We start from the raw sequence: 25,887 nt of genomic DNA on the forward strand, positions 1-25,887 counted from the left end.
CATTTTTATTATGAAATGGTGAAGGTTATGTGGTTTTATTCATGTTTATTAAATAAAGCAATTTATATTTTTTCTACTACCTGCTATTTTTTACTCCATGATGATGCTTCATACTTGATGTGGTGAGAGATTGTTTTCACTTATTAGACTACTGTTTAGGGATTTGCACTTTTAGGCCTCATGCACACAGACGTTTTTACAGCTGCTTTTTTGAGCGTTTTTTGCAGTTTAAAAACGCCTGTCCATGTTAGTCTATGGCTTCATGCCCACCTAGGCGTTTTTGAGCTGTAAATGGCATAGGCGTTTTTAAGCTGTAAAAAAAAAACCCAGGACCAGTGCGTTCTGAGGCTCCAGCGTTAGAGCTGTAAAAACGGCAGATGTCGGCAAAAGGTGTTTAAACGCGAATTAATGAGGCTTAACGCTGTGTTAAGCCTCGTCCGGCGTTTCTGTCTCTATTCAAAAACCAATGGTTCCCAAGATGATCCGACTTGCGGTGCGACTTGTGTGCTGAGAATCTTGAAGGGGAAGTGGAAATTAAAAAAAAAAAAAAAAAAAATTGCGTGAGGTCCCCCCCCAAGACGATACCAGACCCTTTTGTCTGGTATGAATCTTGAGGGGAACCCCCCACACCAAAAAAAAAAAACAGCGTGGGGGTCCCCCCACGATCCATACCAAACCCTTATCCGAGCACTCAGCCCGGACGGTCAGGAAAGGGGATGGGGACGAGCGAGCCCTCCCCCCCCCCCCCCGAGCCGTACCAGGCCGCATGCCCTCAACATGGGGTGGTGGGTGCTTTGGGGAAGGGGGGGCCCTGCGGCCCCCCACCCCAAAGCACCTTGTCCCCATGTTGATGAGGACAAGGGCCTCTTCCCGACAACCCTGGACGTTGGTTGTCGGTGTCTGTGGGCGGGGGGCTTATCGGAATCCCGGGAGCCCCCTTTAATAAGGGGGCCCCCAGATCCCACCCCCCACCCTATGTGAATGAGTATGGGGTACATCTTACTTTTTTCCCAGGTGAATGGGTAGGGGTATCAATAAAAAAACACACATACAGGTTTTTAAAGTAATTTATTAATCAGCTCCGGGGTCGTCTTCCGACTTCGGGGGTCTTCTTCTGACTTCTCCGCTCTGTTTGGCCTCTTCTCCTGCTCTCTGGTGTCTTCTCTCGCGCTTCTGGGCTCCTCCACTATCTTCTTCCAGCTCTTTTACAAGTGGAGGAGCCCGGTCTCCTCCGTCCTTCTAACTTCTTCCTCCTTCAGTCTTCTTTCTTCTTCCGATGTTGACATGACGCTCTCTCCCGCTGTAAGGGCTTGTGTGACGTGTAAGGTGACTTATATAGGTATGCGGCGTGGTCACCGGGTGATGTCACACGTGATTCCGCCCCTTATGGCGTCACAGTCCCGGCATGCCCCGGGGCTTGATGTCATAAGGGGCGGGGTTGCCGTGTGACATCACCCAGTGACCACGGCCCATGCCTATATAATTCGCTGTACAAGTCGCACAAGCCATTACAGCGGGAGAGAGCGTTGTGTCAACATCGAAAGAAGAGGCAAGAGGGAAGATGGACAGAGGAGACCGAGCTCCTCCGCTAGTAAAAGAGCTGGAAGAAGATAGCGGAGGAGCCCAGAAGAGCGGGAGAAGAGGCCGAACAGAGCGGAGAAGTCGGAAGAAGACCCCAGAGCTGATTTAATAAATTACTTTAAAAACCTGTAGTGTGTTTTTTTTATTGACACTTTTTTTCCCCAGATGAATGGGTAGGTTTACGATGTACCCCATACTCATTCACATAGGGTGGGGGGCCCCCTTATTAAAGGGGGCTCCCGGATTCCGATAAGCCCACCGCCCGCAGACCCCGACAACCAATGGCCAGGGTTGTCCGGAAGAGGCCCTTGTCCTCATCAACATGGGGACAAGGTGCTTTGGGGTGGGGGGGGCCCCCCTTCCCCAAAGCACCCACCCCGCCATGTTAAGGGCATGCGGCCTGGTATGGCTCGGGGGGGGGGGGGCGGCGCTTGCTCGTCCCCACCCCCTTTCGTGACCGGGCGGGCTACGTGCTCGACTAAGGGTCTGGTATGGATCGTGGGGGGACCCCCACGCTTTTTTTTTTTTTTCTCGGTGGGGGGGCGGGGTTCCCCTTAAGATCCATACCAGACCGAAGGGCCTGGTGTCGTCTTAGGGGGGGAACCTTGCGCAAATTTTTTTTTTTTTTTTTTTTTTATTATTTCCGCGGGGTTCACCTTCAAGATTCTCAGCACACAAGTTGCATCGCAAGTCTGATCATCTTGATCAGACTTCTGTTACGACTTCTATTCAAATCAATGGGCTCCCATAGGGAACCATTGGTTTTTGAATAGAGACAGAGAAACATGGCTGAAAGCTAGCGCAGCTTAGCGTGCATTGAATTCAATGCACAACATGGAAAGAATTGTTTTTAATGCTGCTTTTTTCCTGGCGTCTGTACTAGCTTTACAGCCTGTTTTTTTTTAAAACGTCCGTGTGCATGAGGACTTATATTTATTTTTTATTTGTTTTGAACAGATAACACAACAATTAGTAATCCATCAGAGTTTTACAGCTTTATAGTGGTTCAGGATTTATTCACTTATACTGTCGTATACTCTCACCATGTTTGGGGGATATTTAATTATACAGATTATTGGCAGCGCCAACATCCCCATTTTTTTTTTTTGTTTTTTGTTTTTTTGTTTTTTTATTGATTACTTATGAAATGTAATCTAGCAGGTTTGATAGCTATCATCTAAAGCAGGGGTGTCAAACTCCATTTCATTGTGGGCCTCAGCATTATGGTTGCCCTCAAAGGGCCGGTTTTATCTGTAAGACTCCCTATTCAGTATCCAGAGCACCCCACACACCCTTAAAGAGGAAGTAAACCCTGATGAGTTTACTTCCTCTTTCATTCCCTGCAAAGGTAAAGCATAATGGACTACTATGCATCGCATAGTAGTCCATTATGTGTCACTTACCTGACACAGGAGCCAGAGATGTCACCACTGTCCCCTGTAGTCCGGCGTATCCATCTTCTCGGTGGGTCTCGCTGCTCCGCCGCTGTCATTCGGCGAAGCCACGATTACGTCACTCCCACGCTTGTGCACTGGAGCCGCTACTCGCGGCATATCGCTGTTGACCGCGGTGCCTGTCTTTCGTCAAATATCTCCTAAACTGTGTAGGTTTAGGAGATATTTCTTGGACCTACAGGTAAGCCTTAATCTAGGCTTACCTGTAGGTCAAAGTGTGTTGTAAGGGTTTACAACCACTTTAAGTCACAGCTCACCCTCTTTACCTTGTGCTGCTGCCAGGAAGAAAATGGGAGCAGAGCTGAGAAGCAAGAAGTGACGGGTCTGGAGGAGGACCAGGAGAGGGCTGGCGTCAGCTGCTGCAGTATACTGAATGCTGAGACCAGGGGAGGCAAAGATGAGGGGGGGTGCTGCATCTGCACAGAGGATGTGTTTGAAGGAGTTCTGTCTTCCTCTCTGCTGCCAATTGCTGAAATGAGGTGGGGACAGAAACAATGGGTTGCTGTAGGTGCAGGGAAGGTGCAGGGGCCACGTGAAATGGCCACGGAGGGCCGGATTTGGCCTGCGGGCCTTGTGTTTGACACATGTGATCTAAAGAATCCTTAGGATTTAGATGTGAAGTACAATGTGTTGGTTTCACTGGCATGTTAGATAACAAACTGATGGATTAAGCAGAAATCTTGGACTCTGGCCTCTAGTTTGCCATTTCAAAGGAGAACAAGACTAGTGTTGACAGCTTAAATTGTTAGCAATGTGCCAGTCCAGGGATTTCCTACTAGAGAGCTGCTTGAGGGTTACATTCATGTTGCATAGTTCAAGGACTTCCCAGGGCTTTTAAATACTTTTTTTTTTTTTTTTTTAATAAGAGATGTTGCACTCACTTGCTTCCACACTGGCTAATAGACGATTCCTTCAAGATAAAATGGATTTATCATTACAGGTAAAGTTACACATTACAGGTATATGGATCAGAGCTGTCACCTGGATTGTCTGTGTACAACATTGTGAAAGTCTGATTACTCTGTTATAGTTGTATACACTAGTTCCAATTCATTTTAAACTAGAGATAAACACTAATAACTAACTAACAGCCAAGCAAGCATGTTTATGTAGTATGCAGACACTGGCCTGCCTTGTATTTGAGGAACAATATTTAAAAGCTGTGTTGGCCCTGGGTTGTCTGTACCCATCAGGGGTGTCCCAGTCATTTTCAAATGATGTTCTGAGCTGGCAGTGTTTGTCTGGATTAGGTTATAACCATCTTGTATCTCTGGATACCTCCTGCTGCTGTCATTTACTATTGCTTCATCCACTTAAGACCAGGCATTCCCTGACACTTTTGTTTACATGTAAAAAGCAGCTTTTTTTTTTTTTTGCAGAAAATATTTGGAACCCCCAAACATTATATATTTTTAGAAGAGGCCCCAGAGACTAAAATGGTGGGTTTTGCAATTTTTTTATGCCGCATGGTATTTGCTTTTTTTTTTTTTTTTTTTTATTCTTTATTTTTTTATATATACTCTTGGTAAAAAAAAACACACTTTCATGAATTTTGTCGCACACGAACACAATGGGGTTTATTTACTAAAGGCAAATCCACTTTGCATAACAAGTGTACTTGGAAGTGCAGTCACTGTAGATCTGAGGGGGACATGCAAGGAAAATAAAAAAAACAGCATTTTTGCTTGTACATGATTGGATGATAAAATCAGCAGAGCTTCCCCTCATTTAAGATCTTCCCCCTCAGATCTACAGCGACTGCACTTACAAGTGCACTTGCAGTGCAAGTGGATTTCCCTTTAGTAAATCAACCCTTATATAATGCCCATTTTTTTTTTTTGGTAAAATATAAAAAATGGTGTTACATTGAGTAAATAGATACCTAACGTCATGCTTTAAAACTGCACGCTCGCAGAATCGCGCCAAATTATGGTATTTAAAAACCTCCATAGGCAACGATTTAACGCTCTATTCACACTTATGCAACTTTGGACAAGTTGTTCCCCATGTTTTTCCAATGATAACGATTAGGGCTGAAACAACTAATCGATTAATCGATTATGAAATTAATCGATTACTATTTTCATAATCGATTAATCAACCAGTAACATAATGAGGTTAAAAAAAAACTAAAATTAGCCCTTTATAGTACAAAAAGAGCAAATAATCGCTACTGTAAATATTACTTTCACAGTTCTACAGTAAAAAAAAAAACTCCTTACAGTAGTGATTATCTTTTTTTTTTTTTTCTACTATAAAGGGCTAATTTTAGTTTTTTTAACCCCATTATGTTACTAAACGTCTTTGACCTAGTTCACATCTATGTGTTTATTGGTGCTTTTTTGCAGAAATGCACTACAGTTCATTTGCATGGTTTCCTATGGGACACGTTCACATCTGAAAGGGTCAGGGACTTTTAACGCAAAATGGTGCTTTATTGGTTCAATATACTTCAATGGAGAAGCTGCAGAAAAGCATGTAATGCGTTTTTGCAGCAATTTGAGTTTTTTAATCTGCCCCAAAAAAAGGCAAAAATGCAAATTGTAGTAAAATCACGTGTGCAAAAATCAAAACGTACAGCAGAAAGCACTGCAGAAACGGATGAAAAGCAAACTGCATAGATGTGCACCGAGCCTTATGGTGGCCACATGGATCAATTTTTGAGATGAGAATATTCAGACGAAAAAATATTTGTACATTCGCTGAATGAAAGAATTTGGTTTGAAATTTTCACTTCTTTTTAACATTCTGTTTTTAAAATTAATGTAATTTCTGAATGAAAACCACATACACTGCCTGAAAATTCCTTTGACTAAGAAGTTTTCTATTATTTCCAAATTGTCCCGTCACTGTGGTTGAAAATGAACGTCAATTTGACCCACTTTTTTTTTTAAGGTTATTAACTGATTAATCGATTAATCGAAACAATAATCGGCCAACTAATCGATTATGAAAATAATCGTTAGTTGCAGCCCTAATAACGATTCATATATGTGTATGTATACTTAAAGCTGTAGCAACTTCATGCACTACTTTGTTCCGACTTTCATGCAAATTGAGGGCCATAGACTTCAATGTTAACCACCAAAAGTTGCATGAAAGTTGTCATATTCAAGTTGCACCCAGCCAAAGTTGCGTCAAAGTTACACCAAAGTTGCACTCCAAAGTTGGTGTAACTTTGGAGTCATACAAGTGTGAATGGAGGCTAAAAGCTTTTACAGGTTACCAGTGGACAGTTACACAGGAAGCCTGGTGCTAGAATTATTGCTCTCGCTCTGTAAATGCCTTACATGTGTTGGGAGATCGCTGTTTACGTATGTGTGTGGGACCAACGCATGTGTTTACCCTTGCGTGCAAGCATGTGGGATGGAGGTGCTTTAAAAAAAAAATTTAATTATTTTTTATTTTTACACTGTTTCTTAAATTGAGCGGGTGAGGTGTGACTGCATGTTAAAGCAATCCAATGGCTAATTAGCCTCTAGGATGGCCTTTAAAAAAAAAAAAAAAAAAAAAAAAAAAAGCTGAGAGCCCACAGAAAAAAACAATGGGATGATGCCTGTAGCTGCAGGCATATTCCCGGTATACCACTTGAAAGCCACAATGTAAACATACTTATTGCAGTCTTCAAGTGGACTTCTATTACTACTGAGTTATACTCGACATGCTTTCTGATCATGGTACTCGATCATACTTCTCGATCATACTTCACCACAGACTTGTTGATTTCCCAATGATGTAGTCACCCGCTTGACAAGACATACACTGGCACAGGAGCCTACCCATCATCTCATAGACTTCTATATCACACACAATAAAATGTAACATAGATACAACCATTTGTACTTACTGGCTAAATAAAGTCCAATAACCACATCACCTCCATGTCGTTTAATTAAACAGAGTATCTTAATTACTGTCAGTGAGACTATCAAACATTTGACAGTTTGCTCATTTAAATTGATCGATATATTCTACATTGTTGTATACACATTGGAACACAAACTTAAATGTTTGCCTTTTTGAAGATAAAGAGAGAACTCGCTCTAGGCGTCTGTACCTGAATAACACCTTCCTTGCCAAGGGTGCTGGTTCGGTATGTCGAATGCATATGAGCAAATAAAGATCTGGAAAGCCGCATTCCAAAAATAGTTGTTTCCTTTATTGTAGACACAGTCCGTACAAAAATCTGATTCAAATTGCAAATGCCTAACGCGTTTCCCACCACTCTCACTGGTGCTTAATCATAGCTTTGATTTGATGATTAAGCATCAGTGAGAGTGGTGTGAAATGTGTTAGTGGTTTGCAATCTTAATTTGTTTTTGTACGGACTGTATCTACAATAAAGGAAATTACTATTTTGGGAGTGCAGCTATCCGGATCTTTATTTGCTCATTTGCCATCTTGAAAGTTATTAAACGGAAGACCCCCAGGCTGGATGGACTACCCGTGGAGTACTATATGGCCCACGTGGACCTGCTTGCCCCCAGATTAGCTCAGTTGTACCGGGCCGGTCTTTGACAGGGCTCCCTGCCGCCCTCTGAGAGAGGCACATATTGTTCTCATTCCAAAGCCTAATAAGGACCATAAGTTGTGCGCATCTTACAGGCCAATAGCACTCCTAAACTGTGATTTTAAAGGAATGTGGGAGATGCGCTGAGGGCACCCCTGTCAAACTCCTGGTCTCCCCACACCCCCTTATGGTTGAATCCTAACCTATGACAATTCAATACCATCCCTGACCCACAGGCCTGGGCCAAATACAAAACATTAACACTGGAATATATTATCACCAATGGAGAGCTTACTCCCTTTCACGTATTGTGCACCAAATTTGAATGTGCCTGTGGGGGCCCGTTTCAGGTATCTTGAAATCTTGCATGCCTATAGATGTTAGTTTTTGAGTCAACCGGTTATCCTGGAGTATTCTGAACTTGAATCCACCCTTCGGGTAGAAGACCTGGAGAAACCTACGTCTCAGGTTTATGGGTCCCTGCTGGTTGCTGCCATCCCTGAGCTGTCCTCCCTCCACAGGGAATGGGTGGTAGACATACCGGGGTTGGATGAGGATGATTGGAGGGGGATCTGGGATTTACCGTTCTCCTCTCTGGTTTCAGCCAGGGATAAACTGGTTCAATACAAAATAGTACACCGGGTTCATTACACACTCCGCAGGCTGCACCAGATGTCGCCGGCACATTCCCTGGCGTGCTGGCGCTGCTCCTATCAGCCAGGGGACTTCTTTCACATTTTCTGGGCTTGCCCAGCAATTGTACACTATTGGAAGGAAGTTCTCCAAGTGATCGCTAAGATAACCAAGACTAGTGTCCCTGAGGATCCTAAATATTGTCTGCTGGGGCTGGTGGAGCAAATGTCAATCCTCAGAGCTAGAAAGATACTAATATCTCTACTACTGTATTATGCGCACAAGGCCGTTACGATGAGCCGGAAGCAGCCATCTTCCCCCTCTGTCAGGTTCTGGAAGGCTCTAGGGGAACGCCAGTATGCCCCTTTTTATAGAGCCACCTACTACGGGCAGGGGTTGCCCACAAAAGTTTGTAAAAGTGTGGACCTGTTGGTTGGATGACAATACTACGGCAACGGATGCAGTAACTACTCCCTAGATTAACATTATGCGTATAATGTGATAGCAGATTGACCCAGGTATTTTCATGTCTTGCTATCCTACCATTCTAATAGTAAGCACAGAGTCTCCTGCAGTAAACCTCTCCCCACATAGGGGTATAGTTAGTTAAGGTTGTGTTTGTTAATGGTCTGACCTGCTGCGGCATGTTGCTGCTGCCAGAATGGGCCGGTGTGTTACAAGTTATGCTCCGGTGTGGTTCTCGGCTGCACTGGAGGAATCCCCCCTGCGTGGGTAATGTTTGGCCCCTGTGTGGGCAAGTTTGTATGTCAATGAAAAACTTAATAAAAATGATTTTGCAAAACAAAAAAATATGCAGCATGTCCCCTTTAGCCTCCCCACATCTTCAGCACAGGTCTGAGGACGTTGGATACCATTTATTCACTTCATCCTGAGTGGCATACCATTGTGAAAGTAGTTTATATGAATTTTCCTGCAACCTTATGCTGATGGAGCACTTGTGGGCCAAAATGCATGCATTCTGCCACTGTATGTCGGAGAAGTGCGTTTGAAGTGTTTTCTCCCACTGATCCCTGAACCTGTCTGAATCTGTGACCTCATGCTGCTGGAGACATGCATACATGAGTGAGGTTGTTTTCTCAATAGCTTCACTTTTGGAACATATTAATTCAAAGGAGGTGAGATCTCTTGTCATCTCCTTCTTTCTTATGGGAGCCAGTATGTAGTGACAAGCTTGTCTATAGTTCCAGAAGGCTAATGCAGAAGGTGAGAGACTACCCAGCAGACTATCGCATGGGAGAATTTGTCCAGCCTGTGTAAAATGTGAGGCCAAGAGGAGAATTATGTCCTAGGGAGAAGAGTTTGGTGCCCATACCCGGGGGGAAGTCTCTGTTATTCAATACCAACGTCAGAGGCCCAGGTGAGGTAGCAATCTGGTAATTTGATGCAGCTTTATGAAAAACTTTAATGGTCACGCTAATGAGTGGATGTTGTGTAAGTTCTGGAGGACATTTTGCCCATGGTATCCAAGGTGGGTATTTTAGTGGGGTATTTGATATGCTCTACTCCAGGGAAACCCAGTCCTGGTTTCCAGCATGGCAATGCCAGTCGATCCTTGCCAGATGTGTAGCGTAGGAATAATATGCGGAAACGTATGCGTGGCTTTTTGTGGGCCCACAAGAATTTCCAGAGGATGATTGCAGCTGTTTAAAAAAGATGGCCGGAACATCGACAGGCAGTGTGTGGAAAAGGTAGAGTAGTCTTGGGAGCATAACCATTTTGATTATGGCTGCTCTACTGAACCAGAAAAAAAAATTTGAAAGACCATTTAAACAGATTTATTTCAATCTGACGTAGCATAGGTCCGAAATTCTGCGAGAAAATCTCACTAAACAAGGGCGTAAGCCGTATTCCTAGATATTTGAGTGCTCTTGGTACCCACTTGAAGGGATTGTTTCGTTGTGCTTGTATCAGGACATCGGTGGGGAGGGTGAGGTTCATAGCCTCCGATTTATTGTAGTTGATCTTCAGGTGTGAAATAAAGCCATAGATGGAGAAGGCATGCAATAGATTGGGAATGGACGTATGTGGATGCGTTAAGAAAAATAGTAAATCGTCTGCATAGGCAGCCGTTTTGTACATTTTAGAGCTAACTTTAAAGCCCATGATTGAGCGAGTTTTTATTGACTATGCAGATAAATGGTTCCAGGGATAGTATAAAAAGGAGGGGGGATAGTGGGCATCCCTGTCGAGTTCCATTCTTAATAAGAACTGGCTCAGACAGGGTTCCATCAGTTTTTAATTGCGCTGTTGGGCTCTGATACAGGGAGGAAATCCAGGAAAGCATACAAGGTCTTAAGCCTATATAGGAGCATGTAGCCAGTAAATAGTCCCATGCAACCCTATTGAAGGCTTTCTCCGTGTCAGTAGACAGGAGAAACCCCTCGAGACCCGTGCTATGGCACAGATGGATTAAGTTCAGTGTCTTGGTTACATTACCTCTGGACTCCCTCCCTGGTATAAACACGGCTTGTTTCGGACCTATTAATTGGGGTAGGAAGGTGCATAAACGGTTCGCTAATATTTTGGCAAGTAATTTCAGATCTAAATTGAGTAGGGAAATGGGCCTATAACTAGCGCAATCCGTGGGGTCCTTTCCTGGTTTGAGCAGCACCGTAACATGTGCCATCAAAAATTTATTTGGGATTTGGTGTGGGTCCATCAAGAAATTAAGCATGTTTAGAAGTGGGGTCTCTAATAAGTTGGAGAATGTCTTGTAATAATGGGCCGTAAGCCCGTCCGGGCCAGGACTTTTTCCAGGTTTAAGGTTTTTAATTGCAGTCAGCAGTTCCTCTGAAGAGATCGGACTCTCCAAAGACTCCGCATCTTCTGGGGAAAGTTTTGGCATACCGCTTTCCTATATGATTTGCCCTCTGTCTCTTTGGAGCTCCCGAGGTTTACTATGTGGATGTGGGATACCGTAGAGCTTGGAATAGTATTGATGGAAGCTCACAGCTATCTTGTCTGTTTGATTGGTTAGGGTGCCTTCTGCTGATTTAATTGCCAGGATATTATTACTTAAATAAGCCTCTTTCAGAGCTCTAGCCAGAAACTTCGCCCCTTGTCCCCATGCTCGTAATAGATTCACTTTTTTTGGAAAAGGGCGCGTTTACTTTTTCCATCAAGCAATTCCTGGGTCTCTTGTCTTGTCTCCAGAAGTTCTTGTGCCACTTGTAAGTGTAAGGACCTCTTTTATGTTGAGACTCAAGAAGTGCTATTCTGGACAATAGTTTCCAAACTGCTTCTCTGCTTCCTTCTTACGGTGTGCCCCCCCCCCCCCAATCTGATGAATTCTCCTCGCATTACGCACTTGTGTGCTTCCCAAATTGTTAAGGGTGAGAGCTCATCTGTGCTATTGTCTACGAAATAATTACGCAGTCAGTTATCTTGGGGAGTATTTCCATGTCTGTTAGCAGAGAGGAGTTCAGCCTCCACATGCAAGGTTTAGGTCGCAAGTTAAATCGTTCAAACGCGAGATGGGCATGTGATCAGAAAAAGTTTGTAAACCTATATGTGCTTCTTTTAAATCTAGAAGGTCTTTCTGCGTAATGAAAATATAATCGATACGTGTGTATTTATTGTGAGGAGCAGAATAACAGGTGACGTCTTTACCTGTGGAAGTGTCTTGTGAAGGATTAAGTGGTATGTTAAAATCTCCGCCTAACAGGATACATCCTGTGACAAAGCTTTTCAGTTCCTCAATCAAATGTCTACAAAAGGGGATATGTGCCTTATTTGGAAAGTAAACATTGGCTAGGGTCAGTGGAATTGTTCTCCATGTCCCCTTCAGGAACAAAAATCTGCCTTCAGGGTCTGATAACTGCTGGGTAACCTCAAAGCCTGCCATTTTGTGTAGTAAAATTGTAACCTCGTTAGTTTTGGCTTAGGGATTAGTGGCATGGAATGCCAAAGAAAATTTTTCATGAAATAGCTTGGGAATTTTATTAGCCTGGAAGTGTGTTTCCTGTAAAAAAAACAAACAATGGTTTTACCTTGTTCAATTCCATGAGTAAAGAGTTGCGTTTCTCGGGAATGTTCAGTCCTCGAACATTATGTGATTTCAGTGTAGGACCGCGGCCTAATGATGCGTAAAGCCATGTCTTAGATTCGCCTCTCCTTTCCGGCGACCTCCTAACCTGGAAAAAAGTAGAGAGATAGAGAGAGAGGAAAAAAGCAGTAGAGATGGAAAAGGGGTTGGTGTGGGGAAAGGGAAAAAACAGGGGGAGTTTCCCTTGATGTAGGGCCTTATTCAGGGGAGAATATTTTACAGAGATCTGCCTGCAATTATCTTGTCCGCAAGCTTTAAAGTATGTTGCTGGCAGTACCTGTGCTGCAACCAACAGCACAGCTCTGCCCACTTGTGGGGGTAAGGGGGAGGAACTCCACTTACGGAATGAATGTGTAGATGTGAACTTCGCTCAGTCCACCACAATCGTGTGGGCTGTAAAATTGGTTTTCAGATATCAGAGCTATCATCAGGGGATCCCACAGCCCTAAAAAACGTTCTATTCTGAGAGGCAAAACATATTTTCTCTGACATAGCCATATATGGATGAGACCATCCACACCTTAGGAACATTAGAAGCTAAATAAACAGAAACGTTACGTCGGCCTTAAATTGTGACCACTACAATAATAACAACAGTTATAAATGCAGCAGGAACATCAAAAACATGTTGGTAAAACGTCTTCCGGAATGATGGCTCCCTGGGTAGGCATTTGTATAGGGGGAGAAGGCATAAGTCCATATCAAATCCTGGGTGAGAATCCAGTGGGACCACAGAGCCATAAAACCTCCCTGGGGTTAAAAAAAAAAAGGGAGGGGTATGGGATGGTGAATGAAAAGCATGAGACTTTTGTCCATCTATATCTAGAGTAAGGAGCAATGCCCCTTTATATTGTCCATTGTCTGTCTATAAAGTTGGTGGTCAGTAAGCCCTAGCCACATCCCCCTTCAGGTCGGCTTTCGATGCATGTACATCTGGCTACTACGGCAGCCGGGGACAAAAAGTGGGGTGTGTGTGGGGTGTGTGTGGGGGGGGGGTGGGCATATAGAGTCAGAGTTATAAATGCCCCAAGGGGTTCATAGGTCAACCGCATAAGCAATAAACGCTTTATAGTAGTAACCCAGGTTTCTTAACATAACTTGGATATTAACCGGGCAATGACCTGGGAAAGGGTCCAAATAGCACAACGGTCCAATGCAGTGATAAGTCCCCCCACACTTCGATATGGAGTCTGATATCTCCTCATGGCAGAAAAGAAAAAAAGAAAACATGACCTGTCATGCTGGTCTGCGTTATTCCTTCAGGTTTGGTCACTGTTCTTCAGTTGTCTGGTGGCATGCGATAAGCGACCCACATTTGGGTTTCCCTGTTTGCCCACTCTGCTTTTCTTCAGCGGGGGTTTAGTCGGTGAAGAGCGGGGTGTGCTGACAGGGCTACGATCCGGTGGGGGGATTTTGAACTCTGCATACCAATCTGCCAGATCCATACATGGGATGTATAAATTTGCACAGAAATCAGGGAGTTCATCTGGCATCCATAGGACAAATTGCTTCCCGTTTGATGTAACCTGTAATGCGAAGGGAAATCGCCACTTGTAGACAAATCCTTTCTCTCTAAGCACCTCTAACAGTGGACGCATCGTCCTTCTATTTTGCAGGGTAATGGGTCCTGGAATAGTGCGAGTGTACTTTCATTAAAAAGGATTCGGTCATTTTTCCGTGCTTGATTTAGAATCTCTTCCTTTAGCGGGAAGTTCTGGAGGCAGCATATGATGTCTCTGGGTGGTGCAGAATCAGGGGGTTTCGCTCTCAGGGCCCTGTGAGCTCGTACAAACTCAATGGGGGATCTATTGGCTTTTCCAGGATGTTGTTGAAGATCGATCGTAAGGCAGAGAAGGTATTTGATCAGAGTTGACTGTCTCTGGGACTCCCCTCACTCTGATATTATTCCTTCTGCCTCTAATATCGAGGTCTTCTAAGTGTCTATTAATCTCTATCAGATGTGCTGAGTGGGAGGCAGCCGTGGATTCCAGTCTGTGAATGGCTCTGTCTCTCCTGCTCTCTGCCCTTTCTAAAGTAGACATCTTTTCAGTCGGGGACAGGAGATCAGCCTTCAAGTCCGTTATGGCTGTAAATAGGGTATTCTTTATGTCTGTGTCTATGGAAGTCATGTCCCCCAGCATCAAGGGATGGTCAGGGTTTCCCAGCCCGCTTACCAGATCCTCAGCTGCAGGCTGAGAACCATCGCTGAGTTCTTCCTCCTCACCTCGTGCCTGCGCCATCTTGAGCGGTGTGCTGCAGCCTGTTCGGGTCTGATTTAAGAAGATGTCCTGGATGCCCTGGGTGTGTGAGGAAGCTGAGGGTCGGTGTGCTCGAGTCCCGGTGTTGTCTCGCCAGTCTGCTCATTGTAAGCGCGAAAGATGCCAAAGAAGGGGCTGTCGGGCTGCGGGTCTCTCTGGGAGCTCAACAATCAGGCGTCCATTCCCTTCGCGTGCCAAGCCACGCCCCGAGATTATTATTATTTTTTTTTTTTACCAAAAATATGTAGAAGAATATATATTGGCCTAAATTGAGGAAAAATGATGTTTTTTTAAATATATTTTTGGGGGATATTTATTATAGCAAAATGTAAAAAATAATGTGTTTTTTCCAAAATGGTTGCTCCTTTTTTTTTTTTTATATTGCAAAAAATAAAAACCGCAGGGGTGATCAAATACCACCAAAAGAAAGCTCTATTTGTGGGAATGGAGCTTTTTGTTTGGGAGCCATGTTGCACGACCGAGCAATTGTCAGTTAAAGCGACGCCGTGCCGAATTGCAAAAAGTGTTCTGGTCAGGAAGGGGGTAAAATCTTCTGGGGCTGAAGCAGTTAAAATCCAGTAATACACTGTCTCACCCTGCTCTGCACATGCTCAGTTGCTGCCCATTTTTGGCTTTCCGCTGAAAATCAGAGGCACTAGAGGCCGATCTGGTGACAGACTAAAGATTTACTGCTGTGTAGGGGCACTGGGCTTCAACAAAATGGCAGCCTCTGGCAAGAAAAAACAGGAGCAATGCTGGAGGCAATTTACAGCACACACTAATTTTGGTAACATAATTATTAACGTGGAATGTATGTTCCTTGCCATAGAACATATGTCTTATCAAGTTGTTATGAGTAAAGATCCGCAATCATGGAGACCTTGTGGGAAAATGGCCTGCCAGTGACATACAGCCTTTCATTTTCTTCTTGTAGCATCTTTGCTCTTGTATCGTACATATAATACATGTAACCACATTTGTGGGTCCCTTTTTTTTAGATTTGTAATAATCATGGGAATATTTTTTCTATGTGGTGTTGCCAGGGGATTGTTAGGAAGAAATTCTTTGCAGTGTGTTCTAGTTCAGCATGAGGTTTGCATATTTGACTCTATACACATCTACACAGAGGGCTGCAACATAGAAAAGCTGGAGCATTTTTTTTAAGATATAAAAATATTTTTGCGAAAGCCTTGAGGCCCTAGTCATGTCATTGTGTTCATAGAAAATAGGTGTAAATGATAATGGATCATGGCAAATGGTATTGCTATTACTATAACCATACAGCAAGAAGACATATATGATACAATGTTAAATGTTTTCAGTGACAGGTTTACATTAGTATAGCAAAAATGCACACAGAAATAAATAGACACAACAAGGGAGGCTGGCAAATGTCGATAGCAGCCTACAGAACAATAGGAGTAAGAAGATAATACAATCCATTTTGATTGTTATCTGCTGACCAACATCACTAATTACACACAGCCGTATCTATGAAGTGCTTTTTTTTTTTTTTTTTTTATCTTCTAGCATTGCTTGTATATATGACTACCCCAGCCATTTAAGAAATAAGGCAGGCCATAGACGATGCAAATTTAGTTCCTGCAAACACAGGTTGCAGGAAAGCAGTTTACAGGATTCCCCCAGGAATCCCTCCTGCCGGGACAATGTATTTTCCAAGTGGGGCAGGTGTGGGAAGCCGTCCCCGCCGGGAGAAGACCGTGATTGTTGCTAGCGGCTGTAGCAGGCGTGTGTGATAATTGCAAGTGAATATGACAGGATGGTTGAACCCAAGTTGATTGATCGATCAACTTGGTACATTCCACCTGCATGGTTTAGGAGCTATCCCTGTATTGCATGTGCCGATGTCACGCGGCCGTCGTACGTGCTGTTGCTTCAGTTGTACTGTGCCATTCCCGGCGTCTCCCGCGCATGGGCGGGAGTGAGGTCATTGTGGCTCCGGCCAATCACAGCGCTGGAGCCGCGATACTCGGAAGTAACCTCCGGGATAGATGTCGCTGGCCGAAGGGGGAGACGAGGACGGCTGCGGGGGCTTCGTTCTCGTGTAAGTAATTCATAATGAGCTAGTATGCTATGCATACTAGCTCATTATGTCTTTATCTTGCAGGGTGTTTTTTTCTTTTTCCCCAGGAAGGTTTACAACCACTTTAATGATTTGAATCTTGGCAGTTTCCTACTGATCCGGCTGAGATTCAAACCGTCTATGGCCGGCCTAAGATGTAAAACTTTTAATTGGGTTGATTCTTCCTTATTTACCTTTTTTGTATCAATAATTTTTATTGAGTTTAGTTGACAAACAGACAATCAACAAATATACAGTATATTGTTAGCAGTGTCATCATTATTAACGTTGGCGTTCCTCGATTCCTATATTCCCTGCAAACTCGTATTGCATTATATTCTTCTAGTATCAATAGTCAAAGTATTAGGTAAGAGGTAGCGTATTAACATGTTGTTGCACAAGGTTTCAATGAATACCCGCTTGCGATCACTTTATTTTGTCGCCGTGGACATTCTACTAGTTGGTTTTGTTAACCCCTCATTGTTTAGCTATCACTTATTTACCTTTTTTAAGAGATGCATTTGTTCTTACATGCTAGCCCTTTATAATGGAAATAATGATTTATTCTTCCAGCCTCCAGAACGTCAGATTGTGGTGGGAATCTGTGCCATGACCAAAAAGTCCAAGTCTAAGCCCATGACCCAAATCTTGGAGCGCCTCTGCAAGTTTGATTACATCACTGTAGTGATTATGTCCGAAGATATCATTCTGAATGAACCTGTGGAGAACTGGCCTATTTGTGACTGCCTGATCTCTTTTCATTCTAAAGGTAACCCTCCCCTGCCCTTGTCTCTCTCCAACAGCTGATGTCATGTTGTCACTGCACCTGACAGCTTCTGCTGAGCTAATTCATTGCAACTTCAAAGATAAACCACCCTTTTCAATAATTAAATGCTTTCTTCCTGCTCATGAGTTTAATGAATGAAATGTTAATGAGGGGGATATCTAGCAACAGCCTTTACTATACCCTATTAAACTGTGGCATAATGGCTGGCTAAACATATACATAGTGCATTCATGTTCTGAGGGTAGAGCGGTTTTTATTTTTTTGTGCATTTATAGTTTACGTGAGCAAAATATTTGGGTTTAGTATGTAGTAAAATCTAAAAGTGTACCAGATTGTTTAAAGGGTAATGCCCTGTACACACGGTCGGACTTTCCGATGGAAAATGTGCGATCGGATCTTGTTGTCGGAAAATATGATTGTGTGTGGGCTTCATCTGACTTTTTCTATCGGAATTTCCGACACACAAAGTTTGAGAGCTGGATCTAAAATTTTCCGACAACAAAATCCGATCGTTTAAATTCCGATCGTGTGTAGACAATTCCGACCGGCAAAGTGCCACTCATGCTCAGAATAAATTATGAGATGAAAGCTATTGGCTACTGGCCTCTTTATAGTCCCGTCGTACGTGTTCTACGTCACCGCGTTCTGAACGATCAGATTTTCCAACAACTTTGTGCGACCAAGTTTGGGCCAAAATCCGTCTGATAAAAATCAGACAGATTTTGTAGTTGGAATGTCCGACCGTGTGTAACGCCACTTTTGTGGGAAAAAAATTAGCAAATAAAAAAAGAAATAATATAGCATATAAAGTGCCTTAAAAAAGTATTCATACCCCTTGACATTTTCCACATTTTGTCATGTTACCACAAAAAACATAAATGTATTTTATTGGGATTTTTTGTGATAGACCAACACAAAGTGGCACATAATTGTGAAGTGGAAGGAAAATGAATGTTGTTTTTTTACAAATAAATATCTTAACACCCCTTTCACACCAGGGCGTTTTGCAGGTGCTATAGCGTTAGAAATAGCGCCTGCAATCCGCCCTAAAGAAGCTGCACGATTGTGTGTCGTTTGGAAGCCCCAAGGGCTTTCACACTACAGCGGTGCGCTGGCAGGACGTCAGAAAAAAGTCCTGCCAGCAGCTTCTTTGGAGCGGTGAAGGAGCGGTGGGTTTACCGCTCCTCCACCGCTGCTCCCCATTGAAATCAATGGGGCAGCGCTGTAATACCGCCGGCAAAATGCCGCTATTGCGGCATATTGCCGGCGGTTTTAACCCTTTCGCAGCCGCTAGCGGCGGTAAAAGCGCCCCACTAGCGGCCGAAATGCGCCTCAAATCCAGCGGTAAAACGCTGCTAAAAATAGCGGCGTTTTACCGCTGACGCAATGGGTGGTGTGGTGTGAAAGGGGTCTAAAAGTGTGGTGTGCATTTATATTCAGACCCCTTTTACACAGATACCCCCTAACTAAAATCTAGTGGAACCAAATGCCTTCAGAAGTCACTTAATTAGTAAACAGAGTCCACCTGTGTGTAATTTAATCTCAGTATAAATACAGCTGTTCTGTGAAGCCCTCAGAAGTTTGCTAGAGAGCCTTAGTGAACAAATTGCATCAAGAAGTCCAAGGAACACACCAGACAGGTCAGGGATAAAGTTGTGGAGAAGTTTTAAAGCAGGGTTTGGTTATAAAAAAAAAATATCCCAAGCTTTGAACATCTTACAGAGCACTGTTCAATACATCATCCGAAAATGAAAAGAAAAGAGTATGGCACGACTGCAAACCTACCAAGACTTGGACATCCACCTAAACTGAAAGGCAAGGTAAAGAGCATTTATCAGAGAAGCAGCCATGGTAACTGGAGGAGCTGCAGAGATCCACAGCTCAAGAGTGGCAAGAAGAAAGCCATTGTTGAAAGAAAGCCATAAGAAGTCCGATTTGCAGTTTGTGAGAAGACATGTGGAGGACGCAGCAAACATGTGGAAGAAGGTGCTCTGGTCAGATGAGACCAAAATGTAACTTTTTGTCCTAAAAACAAAATGCTATGTGTGGCGGTAAACTAACACTGCACATCACCCTGAACACACCATCCCCACCGTGAAACATGGTGGTGGCAGCATCATGTCGTGGGGAAACTTTTCTTCAGCAGGGACAGGGAAGCTGGTCAGAGTTGATGGGAAGATGGCTGGAGCAAAATACAGAGCAATCTTAGAAGAAAACCTGAGACTGGGGTGGAGGTTCACCTTCCAGCAGGACAACGACCCTCAACATACAGCCAGAGCTACAATGGAAAAGTTTAGATCAAAGCATATTCATGTGTTATAATGGCCCAGTTAAAGTCCAGACCTAATTCCAATTGAGAATCTGTGAAAATTGCTGTTCACGGACGCCTTCCATCCAATCTGACAGAGCTTGAGCTGTTTTGCAAAGAATGGGCAAAAATGTCACTCTCTAGATGTTCAAAGCTGGTAGAGACATCCCCAAAAAGACTTGCAACTGTAATTGCAGTGAAAGGTGGTTCTACAAAGTATTGACTTTTTTTTTATTTGTAAACATTTTTTTTACAACCACTTAGGATTTTTCTTCCACAAGATAAAATATTGCCACTTGTGTCCATCATGCCGTTTCTAAGCAGTGTTTGTGAAAACTGTTCAGTTCAAGTACCGGTAATTGAGAAATACAAAACACCACCACTGTTATTTTTTATTTACTCCATTTAATGAATTTGAAGATCAAAGGGACGACCTTTCTCTGGTCTCTCTTCTGTGCTCCTGGCCCCTCCTCCTGTTAAGTGCTCCCACAGCAAGCAGCTTGCTATGGGTGCATCCAAGCAGAGTTGCAGCTCCATGTGTCCATTCAGACATGGAGCTGCGGTTCAGCCCCACCTCTCTATCTCCTGATTGGCTAACTGACAGCAGTAGGAGCCAATGGTGCCACTGTTATGTCTCAGCCAGTCAGTAGGGAGAGTCCCGAAAGGCCGAGACACTCATGGACATCGCTTGACAGAGATAGGGCTCCGGTATGCATTAGGGGGTACTGGAGGGTGGCTACTGCACACAGAAGGATTTTTATCTTAATGAATGGAATTCATTAAGATAAAAAAACCTTCTAACTTTACAGTCACTTTAAAAGACTCCCATATTTACACAGTTGTATTTAAATTCTAAAACATATTCTGCAAGCATGTCAATATAAATAATTCCCCAGGAATCAAAGATGGAAATAATGCTTATTGGAGTATTGTTTATAGTTTTACATTTAATGTAAAGAAAAAGAACAAAAAGTCTATTGCATTATAGTTTACCACCTCAAGAACATATGTCCTGTGACATGTATTTTTATGCTAGGTTGTAATTTAAACATATTTCCATACTGTCGGCACATATTTATCTCCCTTTCTCTTCTTTGATGCTTTTTAGGATTTCCACTTGATAAAGCTGTTGCTTACTCAAAACTGCGTAACCCTGTTCTCATCAATGACTTGGATATGCAGTATTACATCCAAGACAGGTAAAATATATTCGGTGCCAATAATAGGTCAGCATATTTTGTACTGTCTTTAAAGAATTCTAGGCATGGTATATTTGTACATGGTTACATTGGCCCAAATAGAATACATTCCACACCTGTCCAGCCTCCTGTGTTCAGAATGCAGCAGAGTAGCTGCTCAGCATGGAGCCCAGAAGGAAATGGATATCACTGGGGTAGCAGTGGGTACTTCACTGATTTCCAGCTTCCAGGTATGGTGTGTACATAGTTAACTCTGGTCCATGTTAGACTATAATATTTGTGTAAAAATAGACCCTGCCTGGAATGCCTCCTAAATGAAAGGATTTGTGTTTTTAAAAACAGTACTGAAGTGTTAAATGAGGCATAATACATGTTTTCAAGTTACTCATGATTGTTTCATTGTCGTGTAAATAGTGGCAAATTAGTGATTAGATCTTTTAATAGCTGTGTGCCTGGTGACAGCCTGCATGGGTCATGCACAGAGTATGCTTGTAGTGTACCAGTTGTTGGTGTGGCATGCTTTTACAAATAACATAACAGCTATCTTCTTTTTAACCTCAGTAAACTGCTAGAAAGCAATATTTGGTTGCTGTGAGAGGCTCTTTGCTTTTGATCCCTGTGAATCCTGGATTAGGCTTGGCCATTAATGCATGAAGGGCATCTTGGTTGTGGTGGTATTTCATCACCTCTGTGGTCTTTATTTTTTGCGCTTTAAACAAAAAAAGACCGACAATTTTGAAAAAAAAAGACAATATTTTTTACTACATTTAATACATATCCAAAATAAAAAAAAAAAGCAAAAAAATCTAATTTCTTCATCCAGTTTAGGCCAATATGTATTCTTCTACATATTTTTGGTAAAAAAAAATCCCAATAAGCGTATATTGATTGGCTTACACCAGGGGTGCCCAACCTTTTGAAGAATAAGGGCCACTCAAGTGACTTGGTAACCAGTCACGGGCCACAATGAGTGGAGTGTGTGGACAGCAGGTCCGTGTACACTCCGCATATGCAGAGCGGACACGGACACAGCCCACTCTACTCTATGGGCCCACCGATCCGCCCAGATGGAAGGGGACAGATCCCCTTCTGTTTTTTTTCTTTTAGCGGATCGGATTGAAGGTATGCAGGTGTAAACAGACACAAGTCTGTTTACATTTGCCGCACCTTAGAGGTGAATAGAAGGTTTGATTGGGTTGGACCGATCATGTGAAAGGGGCCTAAGGCTGTTTCCACACTTATGTGCAGTGGTCTACCCAGAGCAGTGCATCTCTGGCTTTCCTGTGGGTTAGCTGCACTTTGCCATAAAATTCTATTATATCCTGCAGGTGTTGTGCACTTTCTAAAAGTGCACCAAACCCATAGGTAATAACAGAGGTCTATGGCTCAGTGCAGTTTGAAAGCAGCCCCATAACCACTGCAGAACAGATATGCCCATATATACACTGTTATGATAGAATTAAACATACTTTTAATAACGGTCTTCAATTTGGGTATTGCCAGCTGTTGCTGTTCCAGGTAGTGTACATTTGGTATCATTCCGGCTGTGACAGGAGGTGGCGCTATACAAGAAGCATCGTCTTATGTGGCTCTGCTACGCAACCGCTGGCTTCCTCTGCCATCGGCTTCATTCACAACACTGCTGCTCTGGGATGCTGGGTCGGGAACCCGCGATCTGGGCTTGCCAACCAGCTCTGTTCCCGCTTACAAGGAACAGAAGATCTCTGTGTACTTCTCTGTCAGAACGGGGGTCTGCCTTGTGTACATAGGCAGATCCCCGTCCTGCCTCTCTGTGGAGTGATCGTGGGTGGCCAGCAGACTTTGGGTTCGGCAGGCCCTCTTATTGGCTCCTGCCCCCTGCAGCACACGCCCACCCACAGTATTTATTGCACAAAATTATGTACAGGTACGTTGTTTCGTGTGATAGAGCCACCCTGCCACAGTATATATGCGATGGGGGGTATTTAAGTGGTTAATGTATACACGTGCACTTTGTACCATGCTGTAAGCAGTAAGCTGGGCTTCTTTTTCTCAATGTGGGGTTTATTTACTAAAGCTAGAACATGCAAATTCAGGCTCACGTCTGCGTATTAACCAATCCGTTTCTAACCTCACCTTGTTCAATTTAAGCTTTGGCAAAAAAAAAAAACCTTCATTAACTCTTTATTTACTATCAAATTGAACAAAAAAAAAGGTTAATTACCGTATTTATTGGCGTAAAAAACACGCATCTCAACTTTAGAGGAAAGTTTCAGAAAAAGACCTTCAATTTTAAAATAAGGGTCAGTGCCCATCAATGTAGTTTGTCAGTGCCCATTAATGCAGCCTCTAATATGCCCACCTGCAGCCTCTAACATGCCCATCTGCAGCCTGATCTATGCCCATCTGCAGACTCTAATGTGCCCATTATTGCAGCCTGTTTAATGCCCATCTGCAGTCTCTAGCATGCCCATCATTATAGCCTGTTTAGTACACATCTGCAGCCTCTAATGTGCCCATTATTTCAGTCTATTTAGTGCCCATCTGCAGCCTCTAACATGCCCATCATTGCAGCCTGTTTAGTATCCATCTGCAGACTCGCCTTTGCCGATGATTGCAGATGTGCCAGTGCTGGATTACACTGATCCACGATCTCCTGTGTATCCGGTGCTCAGTCACTCACAGTCCTGCCCGGCTTATGTGATGGACAGAACAGTGGTCCAGTGGCGGGCCAGGGGGTGGCACAGTGTGTGACGGAGCGCCGGATACACAGGAGATCGCGGCTGTGTGCAATCCAGCGGCACTCGTCCCCTCCTTCCACCCCTCAGGGGGAAAAAGTGCATGTTATATGCTGATAAATACGGTAAAAGGCTAATTTACTAAAGCTGGAGAGAGCAAAATCAGGCTCACTTCTGCAGAGAAAACAATCATCTTTCAAGTTTTTAGTGCCAAAGCTTATATGAACAAGTTGAGATTAGAAGCTGATTGGTTTCTATGCAGAAGTAAGCCTGATTTTGCACTCTCAAGTGCCATTTATATATATATATATATATATATATATATATATATATATATATATATATATATATATATATATATATATATATATATATAAAATATAATATAATTTTTCTTATTTGATAGTAAGTTAAAGTTATTGGACCCCTTGCCTAAAAGAAGTTTGAATACTTACCTTTTTAAAGCGTATGTATAGGCAAAACTTTTTTTTTTATATTTCCTTTTTGATTGAGTAGGGAAGGATAAAACCCATATCAGGTTGTCTTTTTTTTTTATGCCTGTGTTGTGCTATGGAAATTTCCCTTCACTTCCTATCCTGGAGATTCAACAGGAAATTATAGGAAGTCAAGCCAAAGTAAGGGAAGTTCTCATCTAAGAAAATGGTCAGTGGACCGTCTGTTCTTGTTGGATGAATAACCTCACTTCATTATCTCATGGCAAATGTAACATTTTAGATTTCCTATCAAGTTCTGTTTGGATGACAGTGGCTGCCAGGTCACGGAGGCTTGTTAGGGGTGTTGAGGCAATCAGTGTAGACACTGAGATTGACTGTCACAGTAATCACAAGATTGGGAGCCAGTCCTACCTGCTCCTGATTGTTGCTATGTGATTAGGTGTGCGGTCACAGCACTGAGGGCATGCAATTGATTAAGCTTTCAGAGCTAAAGAGGTATGTACAGTATTTAATGCTGCAGCACAGAATGAGGCCCACCTTTGTGCTGCCACAGGTGGGTGTATATAGACAGTGGGAAGTGGTTAATCAGCGCAATGGGAATGATTCTCCTTAGGCAGCTCTTCCAGGAGTGGTGGCTGAAGGTCTGCAATTTGCTTAAATAGGGACTGCGCGTGCAAGGAGGAAGTGCAAAAAGCGGAACATCAAAAATACGAATTTCATTTTATTTAGGCTCTTATAAAATTAAAACGGGTTTTGGTGGTTCATAGCGTCTCCCTTCATCAGGGCTTGGACTGATAAATGATCAGAGTGGCTCTGAAAGTTCAATGTGGTGACGTGCCAGCACTGAGAGATAAATGCAGCCGGGCCCAGGGGGTTGGTAGTAGGGGTATTCTTTCACCCTATAATATTTTTATGTAAAGGTGAACTAACACTTTAAACTTGCATTTCCTATGAAGGTTATCATGTATTGTGAGTAGCTGAAAAGGGCTGAGAATCATCAAAGGGTGTGAGCTGCTGGTCAGTCTTGTTCACTAATCTGTGTTCTGCTTTATTCACTAAGCAATCGCAGGAAAAAAGCAGAATTCCTTCAATCACTTATATAAAATATGGGATGTTATGTAAGTAGTAGCACAATGCACAATGTCTGTAATGCTGTGTAAAACCTGACTTGTCTGTCAACTCCTCATCCCATAGGAGGGAAGTATACCGAATTTTGCAGCAGGAGGGAATTGATCTTCCTCGCTATGCTGTACTCAACAGAGACCCCGACAAGCCAGATGGTGAGTTTGATTTTGCAAATAGCCATGGCATGACTTTCATATTTACAAGGTACAAATATGGTGGGCTTAGGTGTGCTGATTTTAGGCAACATGAAGCCATTTGTCTTCATACTTTGTTTTATTATACATTTACAGTTTGGGGTGCAGTCCTTAAGGTACAAAAATAATGTTCATACTTCACAATTGACAAAGCACAGAAGAAGTAATTCACTCCCTTCTCTGAAGTTGAAATTTGCGTTGACTGCTTCCTTACTAAAGAAAAACGAACTAGCATCCTTACTAACAACCACAATAAGTTCCTCAAAAGTTGGAATCCTGTATCGCCATCTGACCTTTTCCATGGCAGACCTAACCACCGCATGCCAAAGCTTTTGTGATGATTTGAATATATCCTACATCATGCCGGTCTTCAGTTCTCTGCTTTGCCCCTCCAGTGCTCACTGGAGTGCTGGGCTGTGGGGGAGCTGGCTCAGATTCTTGGGTGGATCGCTGAGAGGATGAGCCAGGTGTTGGTCCAGGCTCCTGGGGGATTCCCAACTATATGTTCGGAGCCTTT

At 43.2% G+C, this 25,887-nt stretch overlaps 1 protein-coding gene across 26 annotated transcripts in view; it reads left to right on the plus strand.

Annotated features, from left to right (window-relative positions):
* PPIP5K1 (diphosphoinositol pentakisphosphate kinase 1) overlaps positions 1–25,887 on the plus strand; it is a 332,491-nt gene that overhangs the window by 60,578 nt on the left and 246,026 nt on the right. For all 26 annotated transcript variants that reach the window (XM_077473361.1, XM_077473337.1, XM_077473343.1 and 23 more), the window contains exons 3-5: positions 17,159–17,354; positions 20,789–20,879; positions 25,246–25,331. In XM_077473361.1, the coding sequence (XP_077329487.1) occupies positions 17,159–17,354; positions 20,789–20,879; positions 25,246–25,331 (373 nt within the window). The remainder of the gene's footprint in view (positions 1–17,158; positions 17,355–20,788; positions 20,880–25,245; positions 25,332–25,887) is intronic.

The sequence above is a fragment of the Lithobates pipiens genome, unplaced genomic scaffold (genome assembly GCF_037356315.1).
Source record: "Lithobates pipiens isolate NorthernLeopardFrog02 unplaced genomic scaffold, aLitPip1_a1.2 Scaffold_8, whole genome shotgun sequence".
In the NCBI taxonomy this organism is placed as follows: domain Eukaryota; kingdom Metazoa; phylum Chordata; class Amphibia; order Anura; family Ranidae; genus Lithobates; species Lithobates pipiens.